This window comes from Macrotis lagotis, chromosome 7, assembly GCF_037893015.1.
Source record: "Macrotis lagotis isolate mMagLag1 chromosome 7, bilby.v1.9.chrom.fasta, whole genome shotgun sequence".
Lineage (NCBI taxonomy): Eukaryota > Metazoa > Chordata > Mammalia > Peramelemorphia > Peramelidae > Macrotis > Macrotis lagotis.
Window position 1 is genome coordinate 57,797,308 of NC_133664.1, and position 16,259 is coordinate 57,813,566.

Consider the following 16,259-nt stretch of genomic DNA (forward strand, 5'->3'; position numbering starts at 1 on the left):
TTGGTTGGCAAGATATTAATATTTGGATCTAAATTAAGTAAATAAATCTTAATATATTCGAGCATGAAAACCACACATTTGGTAAACATGTCAATGGTATTAAAATGTATTTTTTTTAATAAAATGTATTTTTTATGTCAGCTCTGTAAGGACAGGGAATTCAAATTAAACCATGGAATCTACCTATTTTTTCAAAAGCCCTACTTTTTGTTACAATCAATTTCCCATTTATTAGAATGTGACACTTTTAAAAACTTCAGCTATTAAGTGTTGTCTAATGTTAAATATCACTCCTTTTTTGAATTATTAGCTTTAATTAAAATTATTTCCCCTTCCCCCCTCATCTTTACCTGGAATATTTTTAGGTGCATCCATTGGGCGCTGTGATTTTGAATTTGATCTTTGTTGTTGGGAGCAGAATCAAAATGATGACTTGGACTGGAATCTAAAAGCTGGCATCACCCCAACTACAGGCACTGAGCCAGTTGCTGATCACACCTTTCAAAACCCATCTGGTCATTACATCTTTATAAAGAGTTTATTCCCTCAGCAACCAATGAGAGAAGCACACATTTCTAGTCCAATAATAAGCAGAAGGAGCAAAAACTGCAAGGTATGGAAAAGGAAAGGAAAAAATTAATGGAAACTTGCTGACCTATACAGTCAAATTGAGCAAATTGAATGAAGGTGTAATTCCATTCCAGAAACAAAGAAAGACTGGATTGTATTCAACCATTTTATGTAGGGTGGAGGTGGGGGGTGGAGGAAAAAGGGGCACGTGATAGAGTAATCTATCCTATAGTTAGGAGGTATATGGGAGACACAAACTAAGTATAGTCCTAGTAATAGACAAAATATACATATGTAATAATGAATAACATTGAAAATCACACTTGATTAACTGGTAAAAACAGTAAAGTGGTCTGAATGACACTGAAGTGGATGAGAATGACTTCATGGAGGAAGTAGGATTTGTTGTTTCACTTAGAGCTAGAAGGAGCCTTAATGATAATTGAGAGTTTTGAATTGCACCAAGAAGGTGAGAGAGAATTTAACTAGTTGTAGTTAAGAAGGAAATCATTTCTGGAGATTGGGGAATAACAAATAAAGGAATGGAAATAAAAATAACCATGAAATATTTGTCAAGTAATCTTGCTGGAATGGACTTCACACTGAGGTAAAATAGGATAGAGAATAAGATTGTATAGGGAATATGGATGTAGATTATGGAGGCTCTTGAATTTAAGTTAAATTTGAACAAACATTGCTAAAAATGTATGTATTTTTCCTTCTTTAATAAACCTAGTAGACTAAACAAATTATTTTAATTTTTTTCCTTTTAAAATATTAATAATAAAATGGAGTTTTTTATGGCTTTATAAAAAAGTTTTCATTGAAGAGTTGTAGGTACCTCTAAATGAACTCTATCTGAATTGATTCCAAATAAAAAAGTCATGTATGTATCTAGTTTGAATAAATGCCTATTATCAATACATTCACTAAGGGCACTTAAATTATTTGTCATTTGCTATTTTTTTCTAAAAACCTACAGAAAAGGAAGAATTTATGACTAAATAAAGATTATGATTCAATCTTGGTTGAGATTTCACTAGATTAATCCAATCTTGACTCAAATGAACCAGAAAGGAATATTTCAAGCCAAAGTTCCTTTTTACAACTTTAGATGTTTTAAACAATTCATGATGTTCAAAATTTTACATTCGATTGACCTACCTTAGGGGTAGGTCTAGAAATTCCCAGTCATTTGATAGTCATTAGGTCCATTTTTGCTAGAGCAGTCAACTGAAAGATTAATAGCCTAGTTTTGAAATAAAAGTGATGGCAATTTCCATATAAGATCAAACTGTTTGGCTCATGATTTTTAAATGTGTATGGATATGTTATTTTTTACGTGTGAAAATCCAATAAAGAAATGTAAAATTATTAAGTCATAAAATATGATATATATGTATGTTTTCTTTTATTACCTCCAATTTCTCTCTCTCTCTCTCTCTCTCTCATTTGTAGTTGCTTGACTCCATCATTAGACTGTTAATTTATAGAATTTATAGAATGATTTTTCCATCCTCTACCAGAGATGATAGACTCAATGTTCCAAATGAATGCACATGTGAGAATTTGTTTTGGTTTATTATGAATATTTGCTATGAGAATTTTTTTCCACTACAGGAAGATTTCATGATTTCCTCTAAAACCTTGGGGAAAGATATATAAGTAGCCTTATTCTGGGAATATTCTCTGCTATAGTAGAAATTGGGAAAGTAGTTTCAGAACCTCCTTTCTGTCGCTTTCTTTGTTTCTCTTTCTGGCTCTCCTCCATTTTATTTATATCATCTTTATAATATCTCCTTCCATCTTTTTGTCTATATCATTTGTAAGTATCTAAATCATCTCTATATCCATCATCTGTGCATTTGTATTTATATAATACACACATACAGGAATATACCTGCATACACAGAATATGATTTATTACTTTTTCTTACCTGATTTTAAAGGCAGAAAACAAATTTTATAAATAACTCTTGCATCATGAAAGAAGTAAATGCTGAAAATTTGCTTTATTTTTGTTTTTATTTTTTAAGATGGGCCAAGAACCATGTTATGTAGTAAATAGAATACTCACTTTGGAGTCCAGAAGGGCTGATTTCATGGCCTAACTCCGATATCAGTTGACTGTATAAAACAGAACCACTCAGTTACTCTCTGCTTGCTAAGACTTACGTCTTAAGTCTATAATTTAGAGCTTTTGCCAATACTCATTGTTTGAGCAAGTTTGTTCATTGAAAGGTAGTTTGAGAGAGGTCTGTTTTCTGAAATGCTCAAAAACCAAAAATATATGCAACCACATATATTTGTATTTGTATTTACATTCCTTTGGTGCTGACTTGTGAATTTTGATTTATGAAAGATAGCATTCAGAAATTTAAATCCACTTAACAAATATTAAGTATCTAAAATATAGCAAGAATAGTGATTGGCCCTAGCCACACAAAGACAGAAATAAAAATCCCTATCTTCAATGGCTTTAACCTTCTACTAAAGCAATATGATAGGAACCTAAAGACACCAAAACAGAGATAATAAACTAAATAATTTCAAGACAGAGAGAAGACTGGCAACTGAGGGATAGAGAGAGCTGGCAAAAGAGTTGCACTTTGAAAAGAAATTAGACTATCTACAAGGTGAAGTTGAAAAAGGAGTGCATTCCTCACTTTGGGCATCACTTGTTCCAAAATATAGAGATATTAGAGACACACTCATAAAAGGACGATAACTATGAAGCAAGTTGTATTGGAAAAGAAATGTGTAAAGGGCATTTCTTCACCTGAAGTGATGGAAGAACCAGAGTGAGGAAGATAGTCAATGGTAGACCGAGGATTTATGTAATAAAATGATAGTCAAAAATTGCTAGTATGGAGAAAAAGGTAATTCAGTGGATGAAAAATGTTGGCCAGTCATTTTTACATTTAACCAGTAGCTAGATCTTTTGGCCTCACAGAGCAGGTTTCTCCTATTAATGAAGATGTATTGAGCAACTTTTGTGAATTATTTTAGACCAATTTATACAATAAATTATTGTTTCAGTCTTTAAGCAATATAGATTTAAGACACTAATATGTTTGTAAAAGTTACATAGCTGAAAATAGAAAAGGAATGTTGTTTTAATCATTGTTAACATATGAGTTTAGGAACTAATTCTTTTGAGTAGAGTTTTCACAGGTTTATTTTACTTGATCTGCTTTGTAGAGGAAATTAGTCTCATCATAATTACTTCAAAAGCAAAGAATCTTCCATCCCTGCTGGTCTGATAGTTCATTTAACTTATTTAGTCATTTAAATCCATTTAATATAGAAAGCATTTTGGCATAATGAAAGAATAGAAGACCTACAGAGAGTAGAAATTTAACATCAAATACAGACTCTAACATTTACTTGCTGTATGCTCTGGGCAAGTCACTTAACCTCTCTGATACTGAGTTTCTTCAAGATAGGATGATAACTCTTAACTCATGGACTTATTGAGATGAAGATAAGATTTTGTAATTCTATTCCTTTAGTATACTGGTTGCACGTTCTCTCTTCCCCTCTATTTCTTCTCTCTCTACCTCTCTCTTTTACACACAGACACACATACACACACACACACACACACACACAAACACACACACACAGACAAACATACATCTCCCTCTTTCTTTGTTTCTCCCTTCTTACTTCCCTCCTGTCTCTTTCTCCCTGTCTCTCTCCATCTTCCTCCCTCTTTTTCTTGTCTCTCTTACTTCCTATATTATTATAATTGATATAAATTGTATAATAATTTCAAAGTTTTAATAAATATTGCTCTTTAACTTCCCTGAAAAATTCAATCCTTTAAAAAATCACTAACGAATTTAAAAAGAATATAGTTGTACAATGAATCCGAGGCAAAATAATGCAAATTAGTTAGAAGCGGCAAAACATAAGTAATTACAAAACAGATAGAAATCCAATTTGGCAACAATTCAAATACTATTTTTTTCTCAAAGAATATTTAAAATATTTTTGTTCAATAATTCCATGATTTTTAATGTAAATTTTTTTGCAGCTAAGTTACACTTCCCTCGTTTTTTTTTTCTTTCCTATCCATAGTCCCTACTGTTATAAGGATCTGTGGGAGAATAATAAAGCATGCCTGGAAGAAATATAGAAAACTTAATGATGAATAGTTCATTATATGAATATTTATGATTTATATTGAGTACAGAGGAGTGAGTGAAAGGTCAGTGCTGGTAATGATTGGCTCTTTCATGTATAAAATATGTTTACCAGGTAAGCAGAGCTACCTGCCAATTCTAAAGAAAAGCACCTTTTATGCTTGACCTTGTGAAATACCCTAAAGCAGTATTTTTGCATAGCTTGAACAGAGTCAACCTGAAATTTCCACTGAGAAAGAAAAACTCCTTAGAAGGGGTAAAGTTTGAAGCATATTTTTTTAATGTGCTCATGTTGTCCTGGTGATTAACTTACATGGACTACAGCAGAAATGTTCCTTTTAGCCAGAAAAGGAAATCTGAGATATTATCTACGGAAATTAAGTTTTGTTATTGTTGCATATGGATATGATAAAATTGTGCAAGAGAATTGGAAAGTGGATAATGACAGACCAATTATATGCCTAATGTTTAATTTGCCTGCCAAAATCAGAAAATTTTTTTTCACATTCTACTGTTTAGGTAGCCAAAGGCAAAACAATTATAAATTCTCATCATAATTATTCTCTCTGGTTGACTGATTAGAAATTTAGTCAAGATAGTTTTCCCCATTTCTTTCTGATGTTATCAAAATGATTGGTACTCTGCCCCATTAATATCCAAGGTAAATTTATTTACATTATCTCTCTAATGTGCATTTTGTTTTTTAGGTATTTCAGTTGTGTCTGATTCTGATCTCAGGGGTTTTCTTGGTCAAAATACAGGAGTAATTTGCAATTTTTTTTCCTCCAGATCATTTTGCACATAGGAAAACTGAGGCAATCAAGGTTAAGTGATTTGCCCAAGATCATACAGTTACTGTGTCCAAATCTGAACTCAGTTCTTGCAGACTTCAGGCTTGCTACTCCATTTACTGCTCCAATTGCCTGTCCAGATGTACATGTAGTATCAAAAATCTATTAGCCATGGGTGAAAATTGAATTTATTTGATAATATATTTTATTTTATCAAGAATTATAATCAGAACTTTCATGAACCAATGTAAAGATTTTTCAATTTGGAAACAGGACAAGGTAATTCCATCACTACCTCTGTTGCTTTGGCCCAATCCTTTTTACCTCACTGGTTTTCAGTTACATCATCTGTCAAATGAACAACTCAGAATAGATTATCTCTTTCAACTTGCTATCTCTGAGATATGTGATACATGAATATAGAGATATTGGATCAAATGAGTTCAATCTAGGTGATATGTAGAATTAAAATCTTTCTCTGATGACTCAGTCATAGAGAGGACCTGGCTTTTCAAAGACTATGACAGGGAAGTATGCCTTCTGATAGTTATTGTCAGGTGAGCTGGAATTCTTGTGGTTCCATTCAGTAATTTCTTTTTATTGTAGATAATGGATTTGAAGCAATTTGTGCTGTTCTTTAGGTTATCATGTTTTCACTTGAATTTGACAAGGGGAGAAAAAATGATTGACTATAATAACTAGCTTTCAGGCATTTGTAAATAAAATGGGATATGTATGGTATGAAATAAGTGAAGCTGAGGAAAATGAATAGACCCTATTAAATGCCAATTTCTTTTCTTTTAGATCATTTTCCATTATCACATGTATGGAAAAGGTATTGGAGCACTAACTGTTTCTCAGGTATCAATCACAAATAAGAAAAAGGTTCTACTCCATCTCACTGGAGAACAAGGAAATTACTGGAAGAGGAAAGAACTAATTCTTCTCAATGATGAAGATTTCCAAGTCACCTTTGAAGGCAGCGTTGGGAAAGGTCACAGGGGACATATTGCCCTAGATGATATTGTGTTGTCAAAAGGCTGTTTTCTATCCCATCACTCCATTCTCAAGGAATCTCTAACCCCACTAAAGAAAGGTAAACTTTAAAATACATCTTGGTGATATATTTTTAACTTCTCCCCATTTCCATTTGTTATCCTTCCCCATTTCTTACTCCTTTAAGTAATTTTTATAAGAATTTATTTTTGAAAAAGAAAATGAGGAAGAAAAATTAGCAAAACTGATCAGTGTATTGAAAAATATATGCAATGTTCCATATCTATGAACCCTTTCCCTTCTCTATTTTAAAGGCATAGGATAAAATATTTTCCTCATATTTTCATCAAGGCTAAGATTGTTGTAATTTTGTCACTCATTTTTCATTTGTCTGTATATGTGCATTCAATTCATGTAGTCAGTGTATTTTACAATTCGTCTTTGGCTCTCTTTTTTCTTTTCTTTTTGGTTTCATTTTGTGTCTATTTCTTTCCATGTTCCTTTGGATTCATCACATTGGTAATTTCTTAGTTCCATTAATGCATTGCATTCTGTTCATACTTTTCCCAATCAAAGAGCTTTTATTTTGTTTCCCATTAGTTACAGTCACAAAAATGCACAGATATAAATATTTTGATGTTCATAAAATATTTCTCCTTGTTTTTGACTTCCTTTGGCTAACTCTAAATTTATGTGTCTAATAATTTATATGTTTAAATCAGAGTTGGAAGAAAAGAGAGGAGTAGATGTGATGACATATACTTGTAGTTTGGCTATCAGAAAGACTAAAGCTGGCATATCCCTTGAGCTGAACTTTCCCTCCAAGTTAGTAACAAATTGTTGACATTTGTAGAATTACTCTAATATGCTGACATTAAGTATTCTGGCCTTGTCTTCACTCTACCACTTTTGTTGAATGGGAATGTTAAGCTTGGAGAGGATAAGTCTATGATCAGTCCGGCACTCTGTGCCATACATCTCTTTTATAGCTCTCATATCCTTCCTATCTCTTCTCCTTACTATAATATACTAGAGTCCATTAAATGTGAATGTTTGCTGTGAGGGTGGTGCATCCATTGAATTTTAATGTATTTAGGTAAATGGAAGACAGTGTTAGTGAGGTCATGAGACCACAAATAATTATTGTTGCTACCTAGTGAACCATTAAGACTACTAGAACTTTCCATCTACCCTGCAGATAAACCTTCTTTTAGGTGTTGCATTTACAATTTGTGCTGTGAGGTCTTTGAGAACAGGACTTTTTCCAGCTTTTCTCTTTGTATGCCCAAAACTTAGCACAGTGTTTAGCACATTGTAAATAAATGTTCTCTCTTGTTTTCTGCCTCCTTCCCTGCCTCCCTCCCTCCTTCCCTTTCCTTCTGCCTTCCTTGCTCTCTCTCTCTCTCTCTCTTTCTCTCTCTAACTTTCTTTTTATTTTTTCTTTCTTTCTTCTTTCTTTCTTTCTTTCTTTCTTTCTTTCTTTCTTTCTTTCTTTCTTTCTATATTCTTTGATTCTTTCTGTCTTCTCTCTCTTCCTTTCTTCCCTTTCTTCTTTTCTTACATTCTTATATCCTTGTAGAAGCAAAAGACTTATGAATATAAAAAAGTGGGTTATTTTTTGAGCAAAAAACAGTCAAAAGAGCAGTTTTTTCTTTCTCCTCTCATTTCAAAATGTTTGTTTAAATTATTTCAAGGGAAGTTTCCTAGAAAATATTTTCTCATTTGATAGTCAATGAATTTGCCTTAATTCTGGCAGTTTCTACTGTTCAATTCTGAATAAATTTTATAAAGGGTGTTATACTTTGAAATATATCAAATCATATGTAAATTCTCAGATCAAAAAAATCTCAAACAAAAAACCCTGAAACCTGATCACAGTGTTCAACATCAGAAAATTCTTTGCTATGGTTCCTTAGAAAGTCAATCTCTTTCATGGTCCTGAAGTATTATAATGTGGTATTAGGGGGAAGCTATCCTGTGCTCTGCTCAGTATCAAATTATATTATAAAACATCCTTATATAAAATTTTATTTTTCTTTTAATAGAGGCAGAGAGGGGAGTGGATCTAGTGTTGTTTCTGTTGTAAATAGATGAGTTTGAATTCTGTCTATATTCTCTTAGCTGTATGACTAGGGTAACTTGTAAAAAAACTGACAGAATCTCAGTTTCTTTCTTAGTCAAATAAAAGAAGATAATTACAACTATAGTACCTAATCCATAGCATTTTTGTGAGATTCAAATGTGATAATGCATAAAAGGCTTTTTTATTTCTTTGGAATGTTGCAGTACTTGTCAATGTCAGTAAAGAGAAGCAAGGTGCCACAGTGGATGGATCACTGATCTTGGAATCAGGAGGACAGGAGTTCGAATATGACCTCAACCATTTGATACTAACTAGCTATGTTACCCTGGGCAAATCATTTAACCCTGATTGCTTCAAACCCAGGTTTATCTCTAATAATCCTGATTCCTATCTGGCCACTGAACCCAGATGGCTCTGGAGGAGAGAGTGAGGCTGGCCACTTTACAGTCTGCCCCCCCTTCACTAAAATCCAATTCATGTGCTTGGCATAGCATCACCTAACTGATGTTGTGGTCTTCTTTGAGAATGAAGGGCAAACATCACCATTATTATTATAAATATTAGTGATTTCTTAATGGGATTTTATGTACAATGAGTTCATTATATTAGAAATGCAGTAAGAATATATTTTGGAATGTACAAACAAATCAACAAGAAATAATTTCCAATCTTCTATATCCAAAGAACTTTCAATCTATTTCTAGAGGCTGTAGAAAGGCTAAGACCATCATACTTGGGGAGTTAACCATCTGATAAATAATGATAACTGGAAAAGCATAATAACATGGTGTATAGATGGACAGAAAGAGGGTTGGAATCAGGAAGAACTTGGATAAGACATGTCTAATCATGGCTATTCTTGTGTCTAGCACAGACTATGACACATAGATGATTAATAATTGTTTGTTGATTGATTTTGTAACTATTCAGGAGTCACTTCAATTCCTCTTTTCCCACCTAACTCTCTTAAGGATAAGTAATGGAAGAGTTGCTAGTTTATTCTCATGAAAGACATATCCAAAATAATATTCTTATAACAATGAAAAAATAATTAATAAGCCTTTTATTAAACATCTATTATTTATTAAGCAAAACAAGTAGAACCTGAGAAACAATCCCTACTTGAAAGAAGCTTATAGTCTAATGTGGGAAGTAAATACATATGAAAGCCTAACAGAATAAACTTAAAGATAATAAATGCAATACACAAAATAGTTAAATACATGGTCTTTTGGGAGGCAGGGCATTAACAACTGAGGGGATCATATAAAGGTTCACATAAGAGGATCCTGATGAGTTGCACCTTGAAGAAACAGAGAAATATTTTATGAAAAGAGATGATGTTGAAGCGTCTTACCAGCAAGAGGAATAGCCAGTGCTATCCAGTGGAAATAAGAGATAATAGAGATCCAGGTGATGAAAAGTACAATAATGAATTTAACAATTGTGATAAAAATAGTAGCTATAAGGTCTTACTAAATGAATTGCAAAGAAAAAATAGAAGAGGGAAAGATCACTTCATGCTGGAATATACAAAAACGACTTTAGAAGAGAAATACTTTAATCTTAGGAAAGGATTAAGAGGATTTAGATATGAACCAAGAAAAATAAAAAAAAAAGACATGGCAGGTGTAAAAAATAATAGAAGAACAGAAATGAAATACAGAGTAAAATACAGAGGGTTGTATGAAGGATGAAGTATGATGGGGAAACTTTGAATAAACAGTTCTTAGTATTTGAATGTCAGGTTAAAATATTTGGATTTTATCATGTAATTAAAAAACCCACTTGGCAGGGAACAAGTGGAAATATGTGACATAACCACAATTGAAGGAATAAATAAGAAAGAATTATGCCAAGAAGAGTTAAAAGAAAATCTTCCTCTGTATTAGGTAATAACTAAGGTTATGAGTGATTGTTAAAAATAATAAACAAATGTTTATATATGCTAGCAAGAAAGATTCTGAAAACTGAAATAAGTGAAGTTGATCAGATAAACAATACAAATCTAAATCAATATAGAAAAATACTTCATGCAATTAACTTCAACAAGTTCATATTTATACTGTTGGGGGGGCAGAGCCAAGATGGTGGCATGAGAACAGCATTTCCTAGAGCCTCTCTCTAAAATATTCCAAAAACCTTAAAATTATGATTCTAACCAAATTTTCAAGAGATAGAACCATAGGAGGATCCAGTGATGCAGTTTTCCAGCCCAAGATAACGTGGAAGATCTTGGGAAAACCCTGTTCTGTGGCAGTGGAGGGGGTGACAGCAGATCCAGGAATACTGCACTGGAGCAAAGGAGCTTCAGTCTTCCAGGAACAGCCTGCTGGGCACCCAGATGCCTGGATCCCAGGGAGCCCTGACTCCTGGCAGCAGCAGCAGTTTCCTGACCTGTCAACCCAAGCAAAACTTGGAAGATCAGTGGGGAAATGTCTGCCAAAGTGAGTGGGAGTTAGTGTGGCTCTCAACTCAGTCCAGATCCCAGAAAAGGGAAGCAGGTCCACAGATCTGTTCAGCAGGAGCCACCCAGCAGCTATACCCAGAGCACTCAGCCCACATAATGGGGGGAGACTGTTGAGGTCTCTCCTCTGTCCCTGGGCCAGGAATGTGCTGCTTTGTCCATGTTCAGACCCTGATTGCAGTCAGGGGACCCCATTGCAGTGGAGCAGGGTCCCCCCTCACAGCTCCAGGGCAGAGGGTTGAGCTTGTGGTCATTCACAGACCAGGACAGCAGTCACAGCCTCTCATAATACCTTGAAGGAACTGAGGTCCTTGCGAGGGTGTCCCAATAATACTCAAAAGTTCAGGAAGCACTCCAAAACCAGGCACAGGCAGGGGAAATGAGTAAACAGAAAAAAGGAGCCTGACCATAGACAATTACTTTGGTCACACGTAGGACCAAAATACAGAATCTGAAAATGAGAAAGTCCAAGCTTCTGCATCTAAATCCTCCAAGAAATATAGCAGTTGGACTCAGGCTATTTCAAAACTCAAAAACAATTTTGAAAATCAAGTAAGGGTGGTAGAAGAAAAATTGGGAAAGGAAATGAGGGAGATGCAGGAAAAACATGAAAACCAAGTCAACAGCCTAGCCAAGGAGATCCCCAAAAATTCTGTAGAAAATAACATACTAAAACTAGTTTAGATCAAATGGGGAAAAAAGTTCAAAAATTTAATGAAAATAAAAATACCTTAATCAGAAGAACTGACCAAATGGAAAAGGAGATAAGAAAGCTCTGAAGAAATCAACTCCTTCAAATGTAGAATGGAGCTAAAGCAAGTTGATGACTTTGCAAGAAATCAAGACACAAAACAATATCAAAAGAATGAAAAACTAGAAGAAAATGTGAAATATCGTATCCAGATCCAGAAGAGGAAGTTTACAACTTATTGAGCTACCTGAAATTTATGATCAGGAAAAGAACCTTGACTTCATTTAAAAAATTTTCTACACGATAATTGCCCTGATATCATAGAAGCAGAGGGAAAAATAGAAATTGAGAGTATCCACTGATCTACTAAAAGAGATTTAAAAAAAATATCGCCCAGGAATATTGTAGTCATGTTCCAGAATTCCCAAGTCAAAGAGAAAATATTACAAGCAGCCAGAAGGAAACAATTCAAACATCATTGTGCTTCAGTCAGGATTACACAGGATTTAGCAGCAGCTACATTAAGGGCTCATTGTAGTCCTATTCAAACTATCATCACTGTTAAAATACAAATATAATCATTTGTTACTGGTTTGACTGCTTTTAATTAAAGTTAAATTAACACATATCATTCTTATCTAAATGATTTTCTGGATAAAAGAGAAAGTAATCCTTAGATTTCATTAAATTTAATTAATATCTAATATACTGAGAGCATTAGACAATATGTAGTCTTTTTCAAAATGATAATTTGAATGATTGAATATTATTTAAACAATGCACAATATGTTTCTCAGAATAAGTGACAAGAAAGAAGGAAAGCTAGTGACCAGATATGATTCATGTTCCAATAAACTGAAAAGATGTGGGAGTTGTAACTCATCTGAAAATGGTATTTGGCTTTCCCACTCTTACATAATTGTGGTGAGATACTTGATTATAAATTTTCTAGTTTTTGAACTTAGAACACTGTTTAAAGGAAAATATACTTTCTATAGCTGGAGATTATTTCAATAAAAGCCATGTCTTTCATTCTGTGGGAAAATTGCTTGGAACCAGGGTATCTGAGTCCTGTTATTTTGATTGAGTTTATAGTATCCCAACCCATGTAGTGTCTCCTTCTGCAACAGGAGCAATCCAGGAAGTAAGAAACATGTTTTTAGAATTGGTGGCTACATTTTTCAATTCCTGTTATATTTTTATATGTTAAGCATGAATATATACTGCAACAGAATATTCATAGAATTAATATTTGGAATTGACTCCTGAAAGTCATTTAATTCAACCTTTACCTAAAATGGTATTCCTTCAAAAAACTGAAAAAGATTTCATCATTTAGGCTATTCCTTTTTTAAGCAAGGCAATGTTTTGGTTTTTTGCAAGGCAAATAAGTTAAGTGACTTGCCCAAGGTCACACAGGTAGGTAATTATTAAGTGTCTCGACAGATTTTAACTCATGTGTTCCTGACTCCAGAGCCAGTGCTCTATCCACTGTGTTGCCTAGCCCTAGTCTATTCTTTAAAAAAAAATCACATGACAGAAATTCTTTATCTCTTAAGGCATTCCAGTACAGCTTCAGGCAGTTCTAATTGGTTAAAGCCTATGTGTATAATTGTGATTAATGATTTTAGTTTTCTTGAGCTGAACAGAAATAAATCTAATACTCCAACATGGCAGTATATAAAATATATAAAGGCATGTTTTTTGTTTTTTTGTTTTGTTTTGTTTTGTTTTTTTTTGCAAGGCAATGGGGTTAAGTGGCTTGCCCAAGGCCACACAGCTAGGTAATTATTAAATGTCTGAGGCCTGACTCCAAGGCTGGTGCTCTATCCATTGCACCTAGCTGCCCAAGGCATCTTTTGCATACAACCCTTTCTAATACATTTTCTTAACTAAGAAGCCATCAGGTGTAAGTTAAAAAGGGTGATATGGGGAATTGAACGCCATGTGAATTATACCACCCCATAAAATGCAATGTCCTTATAAAAAAAAGACAAACTTGTAAACTGAATTTCTGCACACCAACTTTTATTAAATTAAGATTGCATTCCTCCTGAAGACAAATGACTCTAAGATATATTAAACAAAGTAGATAGCAAAATTTTATCACCATTAATTTAAAGAAAAATAATAGATTTATAAGTTAGTTAATCAGTATTCAAACTTACTATATTCTAGTCATTTTGTACAGAATTGAAGAAAACCTTAGTCTTGATTAAAGTATTATCAAATTACTTATCAAGACACAAATGAGCAAAGTCGATGTTTTTCTTCTGTGGCTCCTTCAAGGGTTGCATCTAAATACCTGTTAACCTTTATTATACTTTATTATATTTCTTTGTTTTTTCCTTCCCCCCCCTTTTTCTTCCACTGTCTCTTTTTGACTAGCTGTTGTCAGTGTTTAATAAGTTACAGTTCTGCTAATTTTACCATGTATCATCTTCTATATGTGTGCTTCATATTTATCTCATTGGTTTAATATTAGCAAACTTTATTTCATCTGATCCATCCAATTGGGAGAACAATTTGAATCTATGCCTAAAGCACAATATGTAACAATATGTAACCAGTACACCTCTTAGGTCTATAGCCTAAAATTTAATAAAAAGTGAAAGGCATCTGTATATCAACATAAAATTTCCTTTTTTTTGTGAGGGCAAATAATTAGAAATTGAGGGGATGCCCATCAATTGGATGCATAATTGTGATAGAATACTAAAATGATGAAGGGGATGGTTTCAGAAATATTGGGAAGATGTTTATGAATTGATACACAGTGGAATGAGTAGAACCAGAACATTAACAGTAATACTGCAATGGTAATCTTTGAAATAGTTAGCTATCCTGTTTGATACATTTAGTCCACAACAATTCCAAAAGACTATGATTTAAAAAAAAAGCTAAGAACTGGAGATGTCTGAGTGCAAATTGAAGCATATTTTCTTGCAATTTATTTTTCTTGGATTTTTTTGCTTTACGACTATTATAGAAATGTTTTATATCATGTTATATGTATAATTGATATATAATTGATATCCTATTGCTTGCCTTTTAATGGATGGGGTGATGTTGAAGGGAACAAGAGAATTGGGAACCAAAATACAAAAAAAAATGAAAACAAACCAAAAACTTTTCTTTACCCTATATCTCTTTATCTTACATTCCTTGCATCTTTTTTTCTCATTCTCAACAATTTCAGATTTTCTTTAGAAGCCATTAAACTCCTGAATAGCCTGGTCAGTGTGGTTATCTTTGCTTCCTTTGTTTCTTCCTGTCATAGTGGTCAAGGAGGATAGCATACTATTTGCCACTCATTCCTCTGATCTCTCCCTCTACTTTTATTGTCTGTAGTCTGACTGATGCTCTTTTCATCTGTATACTCCTCACAATAACTTTCTTACTATAATATTGCATTCTCTAAGTTACACTGTCTTTTCTTTCAAGGAATTGGATATTTTACTAATAGTTGTTCTCTCCAAACTTGCATTTGCCTCCTTACTTGAAGACTCCAACATTTTATATTCCTTCAAAAAGCTGGTCCTCTAATTCATCAGTTTCTTCAACTCCCATGCATTCTGTCATTATTCAGAGCATAGAACCCAAAGGGATGCTCTGATCTCAGATCTAACAATAACCTAAAATTGTGCCATTCTCATAACCTTGATCCCTGCAAGTAACTTTTTTATCATAATCTCCTATCTTTTCATCTCTTTGACTTACTCCTCATAGTTATTTATTATCCTCACTGGGACCTCCAATCACTCTGTCCTCTGTTCTTCAACTCATCATTCCTGCATTAATTTTCCTGTTTTACTATGCTGATCTGTAATTAACCATTTCCTCTATACCTCTGATCATTGCTCCATTGTCTCTTTATCCTAATGCCATGCACATTGACAAACATTACCCTGAGTCATTCCCATCTATCCTCTCTCTTTACTCCCATCATACTGAATTGCTTGATTAAATCTATTACAAATCTGTGTTCTCCTGGTTTACATGGGCACCATTGCTGCTTGAAAATCCCTTTATTCTTTTTCTTTTTGATTGACTCTTTAATTAATTCCATTAACTGTTTATTTGAAACTTAGTCTTCAAGCACATTCCCCCTCTCACTCTCTCAGAAGATTATATCACTTCTGTCTTTACTGAGAAAATTAATGTTATCTATCATGAGCTTCCAAAGCATGCCCTTACTCCATTCTTCAAAGCCCCCCTTCTTCAACTCTAGGTTCTGTGAAAGAGGCTTCTCTTTGGCAAGATTAACCAATATTCTTTCCCTTATCTCACCCCATATTCCCTATCTTCTTCCCCATCTTTTTATCTTGGAGATTGCTTTCTAGAACATTATTTCTTTCTGTAATATTGAAACTCCTTCTTTTTTAAGTATCTTCCACTATTGCCTACAAATATGTCCAGATCTCCTCTATCTTTAAAACAAACATCCTTTTCTTTACCTTCTTTATTTTAATTATATCTTCTCCTTGTCACTACTAAATTTCATTGTTCCCTG

At 33.5% G+C, this 16,259-nt stretch overlaps 1 protein-coding gene across 1 annotated transcript in view; it reads left to right on the plus strand.

Annotated features, from left to right (window-relative positions):
* The window catches only part of MALRD1 (MAM and LDL receptor class A domain containing 1), an 879,021-nt gene that overhangs the window by 371,610 nt on the left and 491,152 nt on the right, over positions 1–16,259 (plus strand). The window contains exons 27-28 of the mRNA XM_074195229.1: positions 366–613; positions 6,314–6,605. Of these exons, the coding sequence (XP_074051330.1) occupies positions 366–613; positions 6,314–6,605 (540 nt within the window). The remainder of the gene's footprint in view (positions 1–365; positions 614–6,313; positions 6,606–16,259) is intronic.